At 40.2% G+C, this 22,125-nt stretch overlaps 2 protein-coding genes across 6 annotated transcripts in view; one reads left to right on the forward strand and one right to left on the reverse strand.

The window, feature by feature from the left end:
* Window positions 1-5,722: 5,722 nt before the first annotated feature.
* LOC113598302 (translation initiation factor IF-2-like) lies at window positions 5,723-8,981 on the reverse strand. Its single transcript, XM_053217416.1, has 2 exons — window positions 8,429-8,981; window positions 5,723-7,183 (listed from the first exon to the last, which is right to left on the reverse strand). The coding sequence occupies exons 1-2, from the start codon at window positions 8,979-8,981 to the stop codon at window positions 7,164-7,166; spliced, it is 573 nt and encodes a 190-aa protein (XP_053073391.1). The 3' UTR covers window positions 5,723-7,163.
* ATP8A1 (ATPase phospholipid transporting 8A1) overlaps window positions 8,661-22,125 on the forward strand; it is a 229,724-nt gene continuing 216,259 nt past the window's right edge. For 2 of the 5 annotated variants that reach the window (XM_015084122.3, XM_053217414.1), the window contains exon 1: window positions 8,661-9,019. Coding sequence is in view for 1 of the 5 variants with exons in the window: in XM_027056225.2 (XP_026912026.1) it covers window positions 8,971-9,019 (49 nt within the window). In the remaining 4 variants the exon portion in view is untranslated. The remainder of the gene's footprint in view (window positions 9,020-22,125) is intronic. The other 3 variants (XM_053217412.1, XM_015084124.3, XM_027056225.2) reach the window with 2 other exon arrangements.

The following is a 22,125-nucleotide window of genomic DNA, read 5'->3' on the forward strand; positions in this document are numbered from 1 at the left end:
CTGAAGTCCGGTGCTTAAGCGACTGAGCCACCCAGGCACCCCTGGCATCTTAATAAATACTACTAATGAGTATTCCTCCAACAAGTCCCTGAAAATCAATAAATAGAATCCTGCATTAAAATTATATACCCAACATTTGTGCTATTTGTCATACAAGTGATAAATTAAGTAAACTTGTGTCATTTGACTATACAAAAAAAGAAGGCGTTAGGAATATGCCTCTGATACCTAAAATCATTTAATTTTCTGTCACTCAGAGTAGAAAGAGATGTTGGGTTAATTAAATGGTAATAATTTATTAACTAACAAATTTATTAACTAAAATTTGTCTACTACATTGTAATAAATTACCTCATGTATTTCTCACAATATTCCTATAAAATCGACATTATAATTATTTTCCATTTTACAGATGAGGAACTGAGGCAGAGAGAAATTAGGTAACCTGGTAAGAGATAGAATGTGAATATGAATCTAGCTGTTTGATTGCAAAGCCTCCATGTAACCCACTAGGCAAATCTGAAGTTCAGAAAGGTTTTTAATGGCATTCCCCAAATCAAGCCACTAGAAAGGGCCAGAACTGAGATGCAAACCAGGTCTTTTGAGTCCAGTGATTTTCATTACTCAGTGTTGATACCAATGAGGTTTTTAGATTAATCATACATTTTCTCTGGGCTACTGAAATGAATAGTAGCTTTAAAAGATAAATGAAACACTTCCATTAATTAAGCATATGCTCAAATATAACATACGTAACGTTTCAAAGCAGTAGCAAAGGCAATCTCCCCTCTTTGAATGTCATAAATTGATTCAATAGGAAATCGACTCAACATCTAAAAAGTTCAAATACAGCCATTATCTATGTCTATAGTTATATCTATACTATACAGAGAAAATTATCTATATTTTTCAGATTAACATGTCCTTTATTCTCCATAGTCCCATAAGTATTACTAAAAATTCCTCATGTTATGTTCAAGTTCAATTTTTTCAAAACCACCTATTCCATGTGTGTGGGTAGCTCAGTGAGTTACGCATCTGACTCTTGATTCCAGCTCAGGTCATGACCTCCAGATTTGTGAGTTCAAGCCCACATCAGCCTCCACACTGTGAGCGTGGAGCCTGCTTGGGATTCTCTTCCCCTCTCTCTTCTCCTTCCCCACTCATGTTCTCTCAATCTCTCGCCCTCCCTCCCTTTCAAATAAACTTAAGAAAATAAATAAAATAAATAAAAATAAAAATCACCTTTTTCTCTGCTAATTGAACAGATCTTTGTCATTTCCAACTTGGAGTCTCTGCTTCTAATTCATGCTCCTCATTGTGTTATCACAAGGATCTTTTTAAAGCCCAATTTTATTCTGTGTCCAGACCCCACACTGCCTCTCATTTCATTCTGTGCATACAGTCCATCACTTTTGCTGGTTGGCATGGTCCTCCCTAATTTGGTTCCTGTGCATTTATTCAAATTTATCTCTCAGTATTTCCCAAACTACGGGTTTCCCTTTGCCTCCTGCACTTTGTAGATCAAGAACAAGTCAGAAGCCAACAGGAGCCAGAAGGAGGTATAAGATGAAGCCAGTGGGCACTGGAAACTGAGGGGTGACGCAGGCCACAGATTGCAGCTGCCTCAGTTAGACAGTATATGACTTCTGAAAGCATGAGCATCAAGCGGGAGTCAGAATAGCATGGATGCAGGAATAGGAGGAAAGAGGTTCCAATTTAACAGGCTGAGGTCAGTTTTAAGAGTACAAACCAGGGGCGCCTGGGTGGCGCAGTCGGTTAAGCGTCCGACTTCAGCTCAGGTCACGATCTCGCGGTCCGTGAGTTCGAGCCCCGCGTCGGGCTCTGGGCTGATGGCTCAGAGCCTGGAGCCTGCTTCCGATTCTGTGTCTCCCTCTCTCTCTGCCCCTCCCCCGTTCATGCTCTGTCTCTCTCTGTCTCAAAAATAAATAAATGTTAAAATTAAAAAAAAAAAAAAGAGTACAAACCAAATGGGAAAAAAAAAATAGACAAGAGAAAAAGGCAGGGAAGAGGGGCCCACATTTAAAGTCTGGCATAGGGAAGCGCATCTATACAAAAGTCCGAGCGTCTGCTCTCCTACTTAGCACTTGCTCACTGTGTTCTCACCTGCAGTGTCTGTAGCTCCACAAACCTTGAACCTGCAGTGACTTCACTTCCTTTACATCCTTTCTTTATAGTGTTCCCCTACCTTCTTTTCTTTGGGGGATGACTAAAATGTAATCCTGGATTGATTCTCTTTCTCCATTTGGTAGATTTCCTTAGAGTTCAAAGTTGCCAAGAAACTATGGTGATAAATAATTCCTCTTTCCAGCAGATGTTGTTTCCGATTTTTTAGGGTCAGAGGGAGGAAAAAAACATTGTTATTTTCCAATAAATCTGCTAAACACTGCAGTGAATTATGAACCCGAGCAGAGGCTACATCATCCAAGAGGCCAAAACACAACTGGCAAATATTTCATAGTTGAAAGTTATGGCTTATTTCAGTTAATCAGGAAATCATTTTTTTAAGCCTGGCATTCTTTCTAAATTAAAAGTCATGGAGTTACAAAACTGTATTTATAATTATATTTATCTCATTTACTGTTATACTCAACTGTTCAAAAAAAGTTCTGAGATTTTCATCTCTTTCAATAGTTTTTTCCTCAGTATTGTCATCTTTCCTCCCTGAAAGAGCACCTAATTGACTTGGCAAGAAAAAAAAGAGATTTTCTTGGGTGTTTCTTTTTATTTCCAATATTGGCTTTCTGGGCAACATCAAGGAAATAGATTATAATAAAAGTTCTTGCTTTTAGTGGTTATCCTTTCCATATAACAAATACCACACTTTTTCAACATAAAAGCCATCACATCCAGTAGAAACAAACTGTTAATGTACCTTTTTTAGATCTATAACAAAGCCACATATAAACAAATTTGAAGAGTTCTAGATACAATGTAAAAACCCAGAAATGCTTTGTAATACACTCAATATATACAGGTGTAGACTACATTTCCTTAGAGTATGATATATATTTATATTTGTTTACATAATTATTTGACTAACGTCATAAGTTCTATTAAGGGCCTGAAACTTATTTGTTTTAGCTGACTACGCAATCTCCAATACTCAGCTCAGTATCTAGAACATGGTAGGCACTCAATAAAGTGGAGAAAAAGCATCTCTAGTTATACATAACAACCACACCAAGGGGCAGAAGGAAACTTTTGAAATTAATAGATATGTTATCTTGAATACAGTGATGGCTTCACAGGTGCATATATGTCCAACCTTGTCAAGTTCTACACTTTAAACATATGAAGCTTATGTCAATTATACCTCAATAAAGCTGCTTTTTTAAAATGTCAAAATCTATAACATGATATGCTAAATGTATTACCCATGAAGTTCATGGGGTATTTTACAATAACATTTTACAAAGGATCAGCATTACTAGAATGTAATGGGGTTGGGGGGAAGCATTAACAGTATTAATTTTCAATTCCTGGCTTTGATAGGAAAGAGACTTTTGAAGTAAAAATCTTACCATTTAATTAGTCTCTTACCAGTTTCAAATAAGAAGTATGAATTTAAGTTCTCAACAGGATTGTTTTTAATTAGTTCCTTACCAGTTTCAAATAAGAAATATGAATTTAAGTTCTCAACAGGATTGTTTTCCCTTGAATGTTCATTTACTTTTTCAGTAAAATATTCAGAAAATTCTTTTCCTAAATAATTGTATGTGAACTTAATGCTATTTTAAATGTAATGGATGATAGTTTTTAATTTTTTTTGTCTTTATAATTTCTATTAAAAGTTCTTTCTTATAATACCAAGCCACATTTTAAAACTCTAGTTTCATTTAAACATGAGTAGAGTATTTTCAATTTTGGTGAAGAAACAATCATTGTACTTTTTGTTGGGAATTCCCAGTATATGAAGAAGATAATAATGTTTAAAGACATTATAATAAAGACATTATAATTCTGAATTAAAAACTTGCCAAGGTGTTTGAAAAGAGAATGATGATACAGCCATGAGAAATGAATCACAGGCATGAGAGAAAAGTATTGATCTTATCATTATGAGTAAGAGTAAGTGCCTGAATTATTCAATGACAACAGAGTTAGAGCTTTTAGTTGAAACTGGTTCGTTTTTAAAATTTCATCACTTAATTTTGACAAAAGCCAATATGGTATTCACAAGATTTTTTCAATATCAAGTACTTCACAATAAATATGCTCTAAATTATTTCATGTAAATGACTCTGACAAAGTAATATACTCCAGTATATATGTTTATGAAGGACACAACCTCTTGTATCTTTAAATAGCATGCTACCCATTCTTCTACCTATTTCCAGTATCGAATCTTAAGGAACCAGATCAATCACAGTGCACACAATTTTAAGCTCATCCATTCATTCTACAAATATGTATTGATACTGTGCTATATGACAGACACAAATTGGAATGAGAAACGTAGCAAGACCTATTTCTCCTAAACAGGTAAGCAAATAAGAAAACTTCAGATAGAAATAAGTGCTATGAGAAAGACAGAATAAGGCAACGTGGTGGGGGCTGGCACTGGAGGGGAAGTGGGGAAATCTAAGCTGGGTGGGCTGGAATCATCTGACTCCAATGACTGAATGAGGAAGCAGAAGGAGAGGAGTCTGAGAGGCAGGCAAGGAGAAAATCATAAAGGGTCTGAGTTTCATTCCAAGTGTTCTGGCAAGCCACTGAAGAGTCTTAAGAAATAACACAAACTGATTTGTGCTTTAAAATAATAACCATGGCTTCTAGAAGATGAATGCGTGACAAAAATAAAAGCAGACAGATGAGTAAGGAGGCTTTTACAGGCGAGAGATCATGGGGACTTGTACAAGAGTGGCAAAGATGAAGAGAAGTGGGTAGAATTAAGATATATTTTAGAAACAGAGCCTAAAGAATGTGCTGGTTTGTTGGAGGGGTATGCATGTTAAGGGATGGTGACACAAAGAGAGCAATCAAGATGGGAAGACTTTGGGAACATGCCTTACAAATCTAATAATATATTATCTTAACCTTATACTATCTGTTGAATCAATATAATAGCAACTATATACCAAAGGTAACAAGCATCTTTTCTTGAAATAACCAGGCAGATTTGCAATCTGATAGAATTTTGTCATAACTCAATTTTAAACTAAAAGATAATTGTAATTATCTACAATTTAAGATTAATTTACCCAATTATTTTATGCACCCGCAAAAGAATATAGAATTTGGTGGCCAGCACTATTCAGTGTCTGTATTTTATAGGAGTGTGGAAATCAACTTTCCACACCTCAGTCCTAATCAGATGCAGGGTTCTCAGGCATGTCTCTACCTTTGGGCCATAAGTTCACAAAACACATCAGGCTTTATTATAAATCAGTATATTAGTGAGCACCTATATGACTATGAGTTCCTCCCAAAGGAAACCAAATTCTTAACCCTTGGTGGCCCCAAACAACAAAAGACCCAGGCAATATCAGGTAAGTGAAAACCCACTAAGGTAGGAATATCCTCTGACATCTCTTTTTGACTTTCTGGCCTTGATAATTTTTAGCTGACAACTTTGGAGATATTTTTTTTTAACATCTTTATTAAGTTATCATTCATATAACATAACAATTCATCCATTTAAGGTGTACAGATTCCTGAGGAGAAGCTTTGTTGTAGTCAAATTGATCTCTCTGTTCCTCCCAAGGATATATGCTTTTCTATCATTCCAGTTACCTTAAACATTCACTGAACAATCATTATTGAGTATTTACTGTATGTCAAGCATCCCTACCTGAAATGATGTCTCCTTTCCACTTCTACATCCTTAACTCTGACTCTAAGACCTAGTTCAATCATGTTGATCACCTCAGCTCTTGGACTCTCTCCTTCTCTCGATGTCTATAGTCTATTGGACTTTAAGTGTCAGCCATTTTGTCATATTGCTGGTTAGCTTTCACATGTGCATTATGTGTCTTTGTCACCTAGTACTCTGGCTTGGTGCCTCACACATTTTATGCATTCGATGCATATCTTGTGGAGGATGATAAAACCTGGTCCTTAGAGAAGCTGTCCTTGAATAACCCTCTCCCTCCTAAATCCACCAGTAGCGTGGTCATAGAACCTGAAAGTTTTAAAATGATCTTGCTGACATCTGAATTGTACTACAGGTTCTGTGACAAGGTCATGTTGCCAGAATCAGAGTTCCCTGCCAGAGGCTGGCACGTTGTACTTCACACAACAATGGAAGGTGAGAATATCTGGGAGGGCTTTGAAATCAAGCAGATGCAGGGGCGCCTGGGTGGCTCAGTCGGTTAAGCGTCCGACTTCGGCTCAGGTCATGATCTCGCGGTCCGTGAGTTCGAGCCCCGCGTCGGGCTCTGTGCTGACAGCTCAGAGCCTGGAGCCTGTTTCAGATTCTGTGTCTCCCTCTCTCTGACCCTCCCCCGTTCATGCTCTGTCTCTCTCTGTCTCAAAAATGAATAAACGTTAAAAAAAAAAATTGAAATCAAGCAGATGCAGATTAGTGCAATATTCTACTTCAGTCAGGTTTCTGCCCCAATACAAATGTGTGTGGTTTCTAGCCATCAGAAATGAGTGGTTTTTCAGAAATGAGTTGATTGGCATACTATCACCATTGTGGATAGTGATAGAATGATCTGGGAAAAGGACACACAGTAAGCTAGACTGTACCATGCAATGATTGTCTCTGTATGAAAGACAGTGGTCATTTCCTATATGAATCGCATATGTTGTCAACTTTCCTGATGGGTTGGTAATGGGACACACACACGCACAGAACCATATAAAATAGATTTCTCTAGAAAATACAGGTAATCTCTGAAACTCCCTTCAGTTAAGCAGAATTGAACTTCACTTGAGGGCTCGTTAGGAATTACAAAGGTGATTGCTCATAAATCAAAAACCGTCATGCTGCTGTGCACTGATTTTGAATAAAAACTGGCTCTGGCTTTATATAAAACTATACCTAAAATGTTAATCATAAAAGCACAGCATTTTCTCTGGTTTCTGTTCACTAACTTTTAAAGCTGATGTTTTGTTTTGTTTTACTGTCTCCATGGTTGTACTTACCCTTTTAATTTGTTCCAGACTCATGTTCATGAAGCCAGAGGATACCTGCTTTATACAGGAAGTCCTGGACCTGGAAGAAATAAAAATGGCCAGTGATGACAGTCCTAACAAGACTGCTTATTTCTTACTTTTCGAAGACCATACTTGCAAATCATGACCATCACTAAAACACAATTATCTTGAGCCCTGCTCTACCCTTGCTGATGCTTCAGGAATACTGGAAATACATTTTCTTTGTTCTAATCCCAGCCTTTGAATCAGAGCCTAGGAGAGTGGGCTCTTCATAAATATGCATTGACCACATAACGGGGAGTATTAATGTAGGGCAGGGCTCTGATTAGCAAATGTTACCTGCAGGAGGCAAAGGAAATACCACAAATGGAGATAAGATGCTGTTAGTGGATTTCATTTTATCTTGAGGGTTGGGAATAATCACTTATCTCTCTGGTCAAACCTCCTCAGATCTCTCCCTTCAGGAGCTGAAAACAACTCACATAAAAGGCCTCTCTTCCACGGGATACTGGAGGAAGAGCACAAGACGAAGGGAGAAGCAAATTGCTTTTAATTTAATTTATTCCTTTCTTGCCATTTCAGCAGCTCACCAGAATCTACATAAAACCTTACATCCTAACTTGAAGATAAAATCAGCAATAAAAGAATACGGTACTAGTTTCAAAAACTTGTTAGCATAGACCTTGCTATGCAAAATAAAAGGTAATGAGGTTAGGATGATCACTAGGGTATGGAGCAAATTAAAATGTAGCATTTATGGATTTTATGCTAGGACACTTCCCCTTTTCAAGTAAAACTACTGCACTCAACTTCCTGCAGGTTTGACTCCACGCAAAAACCCAAAACAAAAAAGTCCTTTGTGAACCACCTAGCGCAATTGTTGAATTTATTGCAATTCCCGAGCCTCGTCGGACTGAGCGCACACACTGGCGGGACCCTACGGCCCACTCGCAAGCAGTCCGCCTGCAACCAAGCACCGTGGCCGGAGGAGCACTGGCGCGGGGGTGGGAAGCCCGGCCTCAGAGCCTGTTGCTCGCGGGCCGGGCTATGGGGCAAGTAAGGCTCAGGCAGTGAGGGTTGCCGGCCGCTCTGGGAGGCTAGAATTCCACCCAGGCGGCGAACTCACGGTCCCTTTCCATTGCCCGGACTGGGACTTAACCCTTGGCGTCCCACGCCTTCTCAGCCCCTTCGCCGGTCCACTCGGACCCAACACCACTTTCTAGACCAAGGCCAACTCCATTGCTATTAAAAGCCGCAGGGTAGTGGGAAGGAGATACACGGAGATACAGGGGCCAAAGCACACCTTCCTCTCTGGTCAAGACTTCGGCAGAGTCAGAACCGTGTGGAGCAAGGACGGGACGAGCCGAAGCTGCGAGACGGAGCGAGGGCGCCCGGGGGGTGAAGAGGAGGCTGGGAGCTGACCACCCTTCCCCCGCAGGAATGGTGCGGCCCGGGGCGGGGCGGGGCGGGGCGGGGCGGAGGAGGTTCTCCCGGCTCTCTCCCCGCCCCTCTCCCGACTTCCCTGCCGGGCTGCCGCGGGAGCGAGTGAGCGCGAGCCTCGGCGACCCCTCCCCCGGCGTCGGCACCCGAGCTCCTCCCCTCGCCGAGCCGCCCCCTCGGCGGCTGCCGGGAGAGCTCGCTAGCGCCGCAGACGCCACCACCTTCGTAGTCTCTTCCTCCAGTTCCGGCGTGCGGGGGCCGTCCGGCGGCGGCGCTGCCCTGGGTGGGCAGCGGGGCCCGCGCGGCCGCTGAGCACTCGGCGCCGCGCAGCCAGGTCTCCCGCCCGCGCGGCGCCGTGACAGGTGCAGAGTCCCAGCTGAGGATCCACCTGCGGCGGGCGCAGCGATGCCCACCATGCGGAGGACAGTGTCGGAAATCCGCTCCCGCGCGGAGGGTGAGCGGCCGCCGCAGCGCGGGGCTGTGCGCGCAGCGCGCACGGGGGTGGCTCAGGGCCAGCTTGGGGTCGGGCCGTGTGTGTGTTAGGGAAAAGATGCCCCCGTCCCACCTCTTCCCCTAGGTAAGTCTGGTTGTCGTGCCTGCCCTGGCAGATCCTTCTCCCAGCGCCGCCTGCAGTGCATTCGCAGACCCCTTCCCGGCTCTAGAGTCCTGAAATTGGTGTCCTCGGCGGGAGCCCCAGGGCTTGCTTTACACCGCAGCGTGACAATTCGGTTCCTGTCACCGAGGGCTCTCGTCCTGCCCGCCGCCCTCCCCGCTAGCGCACCAGCCACCCTGTCTCCACTTGGCTTCCTCACCCTATTGAACAGACCCCAGCCCGCCGCCCCCGCCTCTGGCACCCACCTTTTTGCAGCTCCCTCCCCGCGGCTCCCCAAGGAGCGGGGTGCGTTTTCCAGATTCAGGATCCTTTGATCCACAGCCCCTTGCCTCTGACAGCGTGAGGAGCCTTAATTGCGGCTGGGTGCCCAGCGGGTTCTGTGCATTACGGTCTGCAATTCTCCCTCCTGCAGTGGAGTCCACCCAGCTTCCGTCTGCGATCTCATTTTTGTCTTTCCTTTTCCTTGATGTCCTCACTTTGGCCAGCTAAGCTGACTTTTTAGCTAGGTGGAAGCCGTTTTCTTTGCTCCACCCAGGGCCAGCTGTTGAATGGCTACACCTGTCAGCAGTGAGCAACAGATGCCCAAGGGTATAGCAAGTAAGCTTTTGGAGGGCCGAGACACCCTCTCCATCTTATCTCAGGAGCCCTCAGCATTCTTCCTGGCAAGTGACAGTCACTCGGTAAACATTTCTTGATTTTGCTTATGGCAAAGCCAAGGTTGTACATGTCTCGAGTTTTGTTTTGTTTCTCTCTCCCATAAACCAGGACTTGAATTTGCAAAGGGTGGAATAACATGGTTTTGAGAACTAGTCTATCATGCCGTCATCACTGGCTCCCGCCCTCCCCCCTCCACCCCCCCGTCCCTTAATGTGAGGCAGGTGGTAAAGTGGTTTTAGAAAGGTCTGGCAGTTAGGAGACTAGGACTCCAGGGCTTGAGACAGGCCATTTTACTGTTTTTCCTCCTCAGAATCTTCATGTAAAAAAAAAAAAAAAAAAAAAAAATGGGGACATCGAGTTGTAGTATCTGTGGTTTACTTCTTAGAGGGTTTAGGCAATACTAAATGAAACCGTTCTGAGTAGTGGCCACACAAGAGTCAAAGCTGACCTGTGTCCTACATAGGAATTTCGTACATACTTATTGTTATTTGTACTGTAATGGAAAAGTTTGTAAGACATGACAATTTTGGATACAAGGTGAATAAATGGTAGTATCATTTTTTAAAAGTACACGGTAAAAAATTTATTCGTTCTTTTTCATCTTATACATCTGAGTGAAATGAATGAATATTTCTAATCATCTGAGTGAGCCATACAGGTAATGAAAATAGAGTGGTAATAATTGGGATTGTTTTTTCAAATAGCAACTAATGAACCATGTATCGTGGGAAATCAGAAAAAGAGAAAAGACCAGAAAACAATGCAAAACCTGTGGCATGTGAGTGGGTGTTATTAATACCGAAATGCTACAGTATTGTTTTTTATTGTTATGTGTATTTTTCCAAGCATTTTCTCAACACTCCTGGAGGTAAGTGAGGGTGGTCTCATCCGATAGTTGAGGAAACCGTGGCCCACGTTGAGGTACTTGCCCAAGGTCAAGTAGCTAGTTCAGTGACACGTTTGGACTTAGAGCTCTGGGAAAATAAGGACTTTTTTATTTAATCTTTGTATTCCCTGTGCATCCCAGTGTCAGGGCCATAATGGAGCTTGGTGAATGACTCTTCCCTCGCATAGTGGTTGGTTTCAGTTTATTATGTGCTCAGTAGGTTGCTCAGGACTATGGTGAGGACAACATAAATAATGACTCTGTGGGTTGGAGATATGGCTCATTGCCCGCCCTGCCCACACTTCTTTCCTAAGGAATATTCTCCTTTGACAGCTCCTGCTGCCTAAAGGGCCTTGTTCTGAACTGCAACGCCTTTGGCTCAGCCGATTGGACCAGGGTGGTCTCATGACTCAAGGGCAGACAATCCTACAAGGTAGCGCAGACACTTGTAACCTTGTGGTTTGGCTCAAAAAGATTCTCTGTGGTGAGCATCTCTCTCATGGGAAGAGTTAAGCTTACAGCCGGAGGGTGAAAATTGAAACAGAAAGGGACAGAGGTGAATAGGCTAGTGGAGGAAAGAATGGCTGGCTCTAATAGGTCACATGAATGCTGCTGTCATGAGGAAGCAGGAACTATGGTAAACAGAGAAAAATAGGAGAGAGAATGGATTGGATGGAGAGAATGGGGCAGAGAGACAGATGCTGACAGGCGGTAGCCCAGCCTTGGAACTCCTCCCTCCCTGAGTTTTCTAGTCACTGTTCCCAAGCAGTGTTAGAATAAGCTCTTTTTTTCCCTCCAAGTGACTTAAATGGGTTTCTGTTCCCTGCAGCCAGATTGGCCAGATGCACAGCTTTCCTGTGTACAAGTTATTTACATCCCAATTAGGGCTAGAGAACTTACAAGAAATAAGGAATAAATAGTCCACGAGGGGATGCTATTAATTGAACATTGTGCTTTCTATGGCTGACATACATACCATTGGAGGTCAGGACATAGAACATGAGGCCTGCCGAGTGACTGCTTCATTGAGGAATAATTTGAGATGAGTGCTTCCCAAACTTTAAGGAGCACATCAGTCATCTAGGGATCTTGTTAGGTATAGATTCCAAGTTGGTAGGTCTGGGATGGGGCTGCAGCTATGCATTTCTGACAAACTCCCAGATAATGCTGGATGGCACTGGCCTTCAGGTCTGTGTAGCAAGATTTCAAAGGATATTGCCTTTTTTTTTTTCTTTCAGTAGTTGGGAGGGTGTTAAAGGTAGAGAGTAGCCAATTGAAAAAATGGTGAAAGTCAGCATACTTATTTGAGAGATATTAAGGAAATTAGCCAGGAGCAGGGGAAACTTGGAAGGAGCAGGATATAAATATGTATAGGTAAATTACTGCTAGATTACAAGGTATTTCAAATATGAAAATGAGTCATTTGGATACAGAATCAAGTATTTGAAGGAGATCTTAGAGTTTGTCTAACCCATTTCTCCTTCAAGCATGAGTCCAGTGTGTAATATATGTAACAGGGCCAGTTAGGCCCCAAATCATCATAGGGGAATGACATCCCCCAAAAAGTAAATGTCTTAGAAAGATGCATCTGGAAGCATGTTGGATGGTTTGGAGAGAATGGCAAGATAGACTCTTATCATTAAAAAAAAAAAAATCTAGTAATGACAAAGGTCAGGATTAGTTTTGAAGTACAGCAGTGAGAATGGGAAGGGAGGAATCTGAGATATTGCTGAGTAAAACATTAACTCATTCAGCAGGTATCTGTTGAGCTCCTCAAGTTCTATTTCAGGTACTTGGGATACATTGGTGAACAGGATAGAAAAAAGCTCTGCCCTGGAGGTGCTTACATTTTAGTGAGTTAAGAGACCAGGAAAACACAATGAATTAGCAAATTATAGAATTTGTTATGTAGTAAGTACTACAGGAAATATAACAGGAAGGTACGATGCATAAGGTTGGTGGATGGATTACAATTTTAAATAGGTTGATTAGGCTGGCCTTCACTGAAAAGATGCCATGGAGAAAGTGAAGGAATTAGCCTTGTGGAGATCTAGGGGAAGGAAGAGTGTTCTAGGTAGAGGGAATAGTCACAGCACAGGCCCCCAAGACAAGAGAGTCAGGAGTGTTAAAGGAACAGTGTGGGGGAGAATAGTAGGAAAGGGGGTCACAAAAGTCACATCATAGAACATAGCAATATAGATCGGGAGACAAATGGATTAAAATAAAAGGAAATTCTAAAGCAGGAATTTTGAATTCTAATGTTTGTAAGATCTCTAGTATCTCATTAAAGCCGCATTTTGGGGGTGTTACTCATGAAGATTTTCTTCATTAGATCTGCAGGACTGAGAATCTACATTCTTAATGAACGTCCCAGGATGTTCTGGTATAAGTGAAACACATTTTGAGGACCTCTGCTTTAGTCTTGAATCTGACTGACTGGGAAAATTATTAAAAGATAAGGAAATTGAGGAGAGTCAATACAATGAGAAGTAGTAATTGTGGGATATCCAAGGGGATGTGTTTTGAAGATACTTAGAATTGGAAGTTAGATGCGGGCAAAATCAAATGGGAATCTTGAGTTCAGAGGTAATAGGTAATCCCTGAGAGTAGATAAATTTTCCAGAAAGCAAAACAGGATGAAACAGAAGACTAAGAATTCTGAATTTCTTCATTTTTACCCCAGCTAAATCAAATGAGTCTCTGAATACAACATTAGGAATGTTAGAATCAGGGACTGAAATTGTGGTGGTTTATACAAAATTTTCTCTTGTAACACTAGAATGGAGGTAAGCAGTCCAGAGCAGCTATGCTTGATACATAAAATTGGAAGGGACATTGTCTCCTTACACCTTTCTGCTTCACCATCTTCCATGAAGTCATAACATGGTTGCTGGGGTTCCAACCATCATGGAAAAGCTCCAGGTAGGAAAACACAAAAAGATGAAAGACCAAAGGGTTTTCCTGGAAGTACCACACAAAGACTCTTGTTTATTTTACTGTGGCTTCCATCTGCAAGGGAAGCTGGGAATGGAATTTTCTAGCTAGCCACATTACTCAGTGTTTTATTACTAAAGGAGAAAGAAAGAAAGAATGGCTATTGGGTACACAGCTAACAGGCACAGAGACCTTCAGGTGTTGAGATTGGCAAAGGCTCTTGCTTGAAATAAAGGAGTGTTCTGGACCTCATAATTGATAAAATAATAAGCATTAAATTGTTCAAAACTAAGGAAATGTACGCATACACACACACCTGTCCAATAGTTTGCATTTTCTTCTGCTGAATATTAGGCTAAAATGTAAGACATTCATTTGGTTGTGTAAAATATGTGCGAAGTGATCAATTTAGTTGTTTTAGGCATTGTTTTCCTAAACTAGTCTGTGTAAATGGCAACTTTAAAATGTTTGCAATTTTATAGCATATTGTGTTTTATTTACTTAAAAGATAGCAAAAGGAACATTCGAGTAGTTTCTGTAAGAATTGTTAAAGGGAAATTTGGGGGAGGTTTCATTTGTCCAGGTAAAAGATGACTAAGAATACCTATTCCTTTAATAAGCATGTATTATGCACCTGCTGTGTGCCAGCTAGTTGGGTGATGAGACAAAAAGGTGTGATGAATGAATGAGATCCCAAAGGAAACCTGGAGATCGGTTTTAGATTTAGAACTGATACAGCATTGTGAGAGAGTGGGAATGTGAGTATAGTGATACTTCACAAAATCAGTATTTGAGAATCCCCAATACATTTCATTTCTCTTAGTGCAATTCTAGAGATAGTAAGTGTGGCAGAACTAAAATTTTTAAGGTTTTCTAAAATATAGCATATTGTTCACATTTTCATCATGTCATTTCAAAAACAGTGAGAACTGAATCATGTGCTACTTTACAACCATAGGAAAGTTTGTGTGGTGAGTATAGTTTTGAAGTTGGGTTTCTATGGTATGAACCCTATAGTATGGGTTTCTGTTCACAGAGTTTCATTAGAATGTAAATGTTGTAAAGGCAGCAGTCTCATTCTTCACTACTAGCTGGAGCCCGTACCTTTCAAAGCTATTATTCTCTGGATTGTAAATTCCCTAAACTAAAGGCGGGGATTTTTGTCTATTTTGTTTACCGATACATGGCTCCCACTGAGGACGTTGCCTGGAATGTAATAGAAGCTCAGATACTGTTGAATGAATAAATTAATCTTATGACTTAGAGGTAAGATGATCTAGAGATGCCTTACAACTAGACCTATTTGACACCCTCATCCTGCGAGAGCAATTTAAAAACAAAACAAAACAAAACAAAAAACAAACAAAAACAACAGTGTGAACAGTGTGATCTGTTTACTGCTCTACACTGCACTTAGGGTAGTGGCCCTCCATGTTTGTCACATGAATGGATAACTCTGAACTTTGTTTTTAATGGAAAAGCCTAACATTGTTCTCTGGATCTTAGAAGTTTCACACTTGCTCATTGGAAAAAAATGTGCACTGTAAAAGGTGTCAGAAAGACAGTAAAAATCACCCCAAACTATGCCTTCCAAATATAACTACTGTTAACATTAATATATATATATATATATGTGTGTGTGTGTATATATATATATATACATATATATATATATACACACACACACATATATATATATACACACATATATATATATATATATATATATATTTGCAACTACTTTCCAGGGGGAAACAGTGATAGTTTATATTCTCTGTCTAGAGCTGAGCCTAGAATTTAGTAGGGGCTCAATACTATTTGCTGAATACATAGATCATTAATTTCATGAAAGCTTAACATTTTTATGTTAGTGTATAATTACTAAGGGATTTTCTATGGCATTTAGGTCATTTCAGGTTTTTAAAAAGGATTCTTGAATAAGCATTTTTAGACATTTGTACACTTTTCTGATTATTTCTTTGTAAAAAGGCCCTAGGAAAGGGATTTCTGGATCAAAAGTATGCATCTTTTAAATGCCTATTGATACATATTTCAAAATTGCTGGAAAGATTGTATCAATTTATACATCTACTGAAAGTAACCAAGAGTGCATACTTCTCTATTCCTTCTCCAACATTGTATTGCCACCTTTCTCACCCTTATGAATATCTGATGCAAAAAATGAATCTCTAAGTTTACATTGCTTTCAGTTATTAGGTTGAATATATTTTGTCCTAAATGACATGGAATTTGTTTTGTATTGAAATTTAAGAGCTTCTCATATGTTAAAGATAGTAATTTTTCGCTGCTTATAGTTTGTTAACTTCTTTGTAGTGTTTTCTAGTGTATGTTAATTTTCAGAAGCATTTTTTAAATTAAAAAAATCATAGTAGTTGGCATACAATGTTACATTAGTTTCAGATGTATAACATAATGATTGAACTTCTCCATGCATTATGCGCTGCTCACTGCCAGGTGTAGCCACCTTCTGTCACCTCACAGTACTGTTACAATACAATTGACTATAATCCCTATGCTGTACCTTTCATTCCTATGACTTTTTCATTCCATATCTGGAAGCCTGTACCTCCCACTCCCCTTCACCCATTTTGCCCATCCTTTCTACCCCCCTTGCCTCTGACAACCATCGGTTTGTTCTCTGTATCTGTGAGTCTGTTTCTGTTTTTTGTTTCTTTGTTCATTTTTTTTATTTATGAAATTCCACACATAAGTGAAATCATGTAATTTGTCTTCCTCTGACCTTTTTCACTTAGGTTCTGTAGGCCCATCCCACAGGGATGTGTTGTCTCAAATGGCAAGATTTCATTCTTCTTTATGGCTAAGTAATATTCCATTATATGTATATATGTGTGTGTGGATCCATCCATCGGTGGATTCTTGGGTTGCTTCCATATCTTGAGTATGGTAAATAGTGCTGCAATAAACATAGGGGTGCATATATCTTTTCAAATTAGTGTTTTCGTTTCCTTTGGGTAAGTACCCAGTGGTAGTATTACTGGATCACATGGTATTTACATTTTCAATTTTTTTGCACAATCTCCTTATTGTTTTCCATAGTGGCTATACCAGTTTACATTCTCCTTAATGGTAAATGAGGGTTCCTTTTTCTTCACATCCTCGCCAACACTTATTTGTCTTTCCAATAACAGCCATTCTGACAGGTGTAAGGTGATATCTCATTGTGGTTTTGGTTTGCATTCCCCTGATGGTTAGTGATGTTGAGATACTCTCATGTGTCTCTTGGCCTTCTGTACATCTTTGGAAAAATGTCTCTTCATGTCATCTGCCCATTTTTAGTCAGATTATTTGTCTTCTTGATAGTTGTATAACTTCTTTATATATGTTGGATATTAACCCCAAACAGATATATTATTTGCAAATATCTTCTCCCATTCACTAGGTTTCCTTTTTCATTTTGTTGATGATTTTCTTCATTGTGCAAAAGTTTGTTTGTGTGTTTGTTTTGGTGGGATCCCAATAGTTTATTTTTGCTTTTGATTCTCTTGCCTCAGGAGACATCTCTAGAAAAATGTTGCTAAGGCTAATGTCCAAGAGATTATTGCCTACTTTTTCTTTTCTTTCTTTTTTTTTTTAAGTTTAGTTATTTATTTTGAGAGAGAGAGAGAGAGTACATGTGTGTGCACAGGCAATTTGGGGATGGGCAGAGAGAGGGGAAGAGGGAGAATCCCAAGGAGGCTCTGTGCTCAATCTCCCAAACTGTGAGATCATGACCTCAGCCGAAATCAAGAGTCAGATGCTTAACTGACTGAGCCACCCAGGTGCTCCATGCTTATTTTTTCTTTAAGGAGTTTTATTCTTTCATATCTTACATATCTCATCTCTTTAATCCATTTTGAGTTTGTTTTGGTGTATGACATAAACAAGTGGTCTAGTTTCATTATTTTGCATGTAGCTATCTGGTTCTCCAAACACCATTTATTGAAGAGGCTGTCTTTTTCCCCTTTGTGTATTCTGGCTTCCCTTGTTGTAATTTTAAAAATAATTTTTTTTAAATGTTATTCACTTTTGAGAGAGACAGAGCATGAGCAAGTGAGGGGCAGAGAGAGAGGGAGACACAGAATCTGAAGCAGGCTCCAGGCTCTGAGCTGTCAGCATAGAGCCTGATGTGGAGCTCCAACCCACGAACCCTGAGATCATTACCTGAGCTAAAGTTCAATGCTTAACTGGCTATTTATTCATTTTTTAAGAGAGAGAGCACAAGCAGGGTAGGGGCAGAGAAAGAGGGAGACACAGAATCTGAAGCAGGCTACAGGTTCTGAGCTGTCAGCACAGAGCCCGACATGGGGCTCCAACCCACAAACCATGAGATTGTGACCTGACCTGAAGTTGGATGCTTAACCAACTGAGCCACCCAGGTGCCCCACCTTTGTTTTAGATTAATTAACCTTATAAGCATGGGCTTATTTCTGGGCTCTCTATCCTGTTCCATTGATGTATATATTTTTGTGCCAATGCCATACTGTTTTGATTACCATAGCTTTGTATGTAGTATGGCTTGAAATCTAGGATTGTGGTCCCCTCCTACGTTGTTCTTCTTTTTCAAGATTACTTTGGCTATTCAGGGTCCTTTGTGGTTTCTTATAAATTTTAGGATTCTTTGTTCTAGTTCTGTTTAAAATACTATTGGTTTTTGATAGGCATTGCATTGAATCTATAGATTGCTTTGGGCAGTATGGATATTTTAACAATATTCTTCCATCTGTGAGCACAGTATATCTTTCCATTTGTGTCATCTTCAATTTCTTCAATCAATGTTTTAGTTTTCAGAGTACAAGTCTTTTACTTATTTGGTTTTTAGGTATTTTCGGGGGGCGGGGGGGAGTTCAGTTGTAAGTAGAATTGTTTTCTTAGTTTCTCTGTCTGCTATTTTGTTATTAGTGTATAGAAACACAACAGATTTCTGTGTGTTTTGTATCCTGCAACTTTACTGACTTCATTTATTCCAATTTCTTGGTGAAGTCTTTAGGGTTTTATATATATTTGTGTATATGTGCATATATAGTATGTGTGTGTATAATCATGTAATCTGCAAATAGTTTTACTTCTTACTTACCAATTTGGATGCCTTTTCTTTCTTTTTCTTGTCTGATTGCTGTGTCTAGGACTTCCAGTATTATCATAAGTAAATGTGACATGCATTGACATACTTGTCTTATTCCTGATCTTAGAGGAAAGGCCTTCAGCTTTTCCCCATGGAGTATGATGTTAGCTGTGGGTTTGTCATATATGGCCTTTATTATGTTGAGATATATTCCTTCTAAACCCACTTTAAGAGTTTTATCCATGGATATTGAATTTTGTCAAATGCTTTTTCTGCATCTGTTGAGATGATTATATGGGTTTTTTCCTTCATTTTGTTAATGTGATGCATCATGTTTTTTAATTTTTTTTAATGTTTATTTATATTTCAGAGAGAGAGAGGCAGTGACAGTGTGTGAGCAGGGAAGGGGCCAAGAGAGAGAGATGGAGACAGAGTCTGAAGTAGGCTCCAGGCTCCAGTCTCCAAGCTGTCAGCACAGAACCCCAATGCAGGGCTTAAACTCAGAAGGCATGAGATTGTGACCTGAGCCAAAGTCAGACACTCAACCTACTGAGCCACCCAGATGCCCCAAATATGGTGCATCATGTTGATTGATTTTTGGATATTGAACCATTCTTGCATTCTGGGATAAATATCAGTTGATCATGGTAAATGATTCTTCTAATCTATTGTTGAATGTGGTTTGCCAATATTTAGTTGAGGATTTTTGCATATATGTTTATTAGGAATATTGGCCTCATATGGCCTGGTTGCTGAGTGAGGATATGTAGCTGGGGCTGTGCAAGCCTGGAGTGTTCTGGGATGCTTTGCCCTTGAGTGCCCTTGGCAAGATGGCTGTAGCTATCGTGGGTACTGTCCAGGGTGTCCCAGCATGTACCGCACTGGGGCCCACTTTGGTGGGATGGCTTGAGCTGGTGTCGGCGAGGGGTCCAGGCTCACTGAGGCAGCAGGCCAGCTGGGATGCCCAGACTCAGCTCCCATCTGCTCTGTCAACAAACAGTGGCGCTCATCAACCCGTCTAACTCTGGAGAGTATTCCATGGCTCCCTTGTGGTTTAGCACATTTCTGGATAACTTCCTTTATATTCTATTTGCTGTTTTAAACTGTGGCTGGACAGGGTTATGGGCCCACGCTCACTGAGGCAGCAGACCAGCCAGGGTGCCCAGACCCCAATTTTGTCTGCACTATCCAGGTGGAGGGGTAATATAATGTAACAGGGCTGCTGGTGGCCAACCCCAGTGACTTGGGGAGTTCCAGCAGGCCCGCCAGTGCTTGGTGGATACAGTTCTTTTAAACTGAAGCTTTTTTTCTGTGCCCCAGGACAGATGAGTCTGCTTACAGTCCCTCAGTACTGCTGTTCATGGTGTTGGAGGTAGGCATTCCCAGTTGTTACCATGTCTCTGACTCTCCTGCTACCCTCTATGTGGTTTCTCTAACTTTTGTTGTACAGAAGCTGCAGTCATCCATATGTAGGTGTAGATTCAGTGTGTCCACCAAAGAGGGGATTTTAAGGTCTTTCTACATCGCCATCTTGGACCCTTCCCTACATCCAAGTTAATTTTTATGATGTATCATCTTTCAGTTTTGTCATTAAAATATATGCTTTAATGTCATATTTCCCATTTCAAGGTAAAGGTAATTTTTCACTTACATTTTTCTTCTAGTACTTTTGCATTTCAGTTTAAACAGCTGTATGTGCAATTCCTGTGGGGTTTGTTTTGTTGTGTACTGGGAGGTAGGGATCTAATTTTATTTTTCCTCAAATTATAATCCACGTGAGATAATAATCATGTATTTAATACTACATTCTTTTCATATTGCTTTGAGGTGTTTCTTTTATCTACTAAACTGACATATATAGTTGAGTCATTTCTGGGAGCATTCTCTCCCCCTTTTCTCTGCCCTCCCCTCTCTGTTTTGGTCTCTTTTGACCCCTACTATCAACTTCCATTACCGCAATTAGGAACTATCCTCATAGCTCTCTTACTCTCGCTGCTCTTTTATCTGATTTTTTTCATGTTTATTTTTCCACTTGACCCAGTGAATGCATCACTCGGTCAAGATTAAAAATGTTTTGAGAGGGGCGCCTAGGTGGCTCAGTTGGTTAAGCGTCCGACTTGGGCTTAGGTTATGATCGTGCAGTTTGTGGGTTTGAGCCCTGCGTTGGGATATATGCTGACAGCTCAGCCTGGAGCCTGCTTCAGATTCTGTGTCTTTCTCTCTCTCTGCCCCTCCCCTATTCTCTCTCTCTATCTCTCTCTCTCTCTCAAAAATAAGTAAACACTTAAAAAAATGTGTTGGGATATTTATTGAGATTGCATTTTTATGAATTTACTGAGAAAGTTGACATCTTTCATATGTTGGGTCATTGAAGCTTGGTTTCTTTTCTCCATTTATTGGTATTTCTCTCCTGTATTCTCTCCTGGTATTTATCTTCAAATAAATCCTGTCTAATAATTTGTTCATAGATGATTTATATTTTATGAAGATATTGTCAATAGAATCCTTTCTACGTTGTGTGTTCTTGTTTGACTGCTAACACATGTGAGGTGTTTGATTTTGACACTGACCATCAGTCTGAATTCTTTGAGTAGTTTTTCAGACAATTTTCATCTTTAGAAGTTGTAAAGTTATATTGTATGTCATGAAACAAAGTATTTTTAAATGGGGTTTTCAATTAAACTTGATCAGGTATGTTTTGGTTACACTATTTTTTTAGCAAGATTGGTTCATTTTCATCTGCTGAAGTCTTGTGGACTCTGGTTCCAACAGACTACTTTGAAGGTTTCATATAAGGGCCCTTACAATGTAGCAGAGATACTACTCTTCTGCTAAGAGTACAGGTCAGACTTTAGACCAACTGGGATTTAACTAATGATTCCATGGAATCTGTTTATGTCAAATTGGCCTTCGTATCTCAGATCAACACTAAGAGAAATAGAATGTGAGCTACAAATGCTAGACACGTGTAGTTTTTAATAATCTGGTAGCCATAGTTTAAAAATGAAAAGAAACAGGTGAAATTAATTTTAATAATATATTTTCTTTTACCTAGTATATCCAAAATACTATTTCACTGTATTTTGGATATAAAAATTAATAGTGAGGTACTTTGCATTCAGTTTTCGTGTTATGTTTCAGAGAGCTGCGTATTTTGTATTTATAGCACATCTCAGTTTGCACTAGTCTCATGTTGTCAGTTGCCCACGTGGCTAGTGGCTGTCATTCTGGGCAGCACAGCTTGCAAACTACACCTCTACCATGTGTTTACATGTTAGGATTTACTAGCATTCTTCAGAATAAAACTACACAGTGGAAATCATGGCTCGAAGTAAGCGTATTAAAAATATATGTGTGGCTGTGCCTCTCAGCTTCTTTTCTTACAAT

The sequence above is a fragment of the Acinonyx jubatus genome, chromosome B1, assembly GCF_027475565.1.
Source record: "Acinonyx jubatus isolate Ajub_Pintada_27869175 chromosome B1, VMU_Ajub_asm_v1.0, whole genome shotgun sequence".
Taxonomy (NCBI): Eukaryota; Metazoa; Chordata; class Mammalia; order Carnivora; family Felidae; genus Acinonyx; species Acinonyx jubatus.

What these genes read in the sequence shown, in the direction of transcription:
- LOC113598302 (XM_053217416.1), bottom strand. Translation starts at nt 8,981, where the DNA reads ATGGTGGGCATCGCTGCGCCCGCCGCAGGTGGATCCTCAGCTGGGACT. An exon ending in AGTCTTGACCAGAGAGGAAG is followed by an intron (nt 7,184 to 8,428) that starts GTGTGCTTTGGC and finishes TATTTCTTCCAG; the next exon opens with GTCCAGGACTTCCTGTATAA.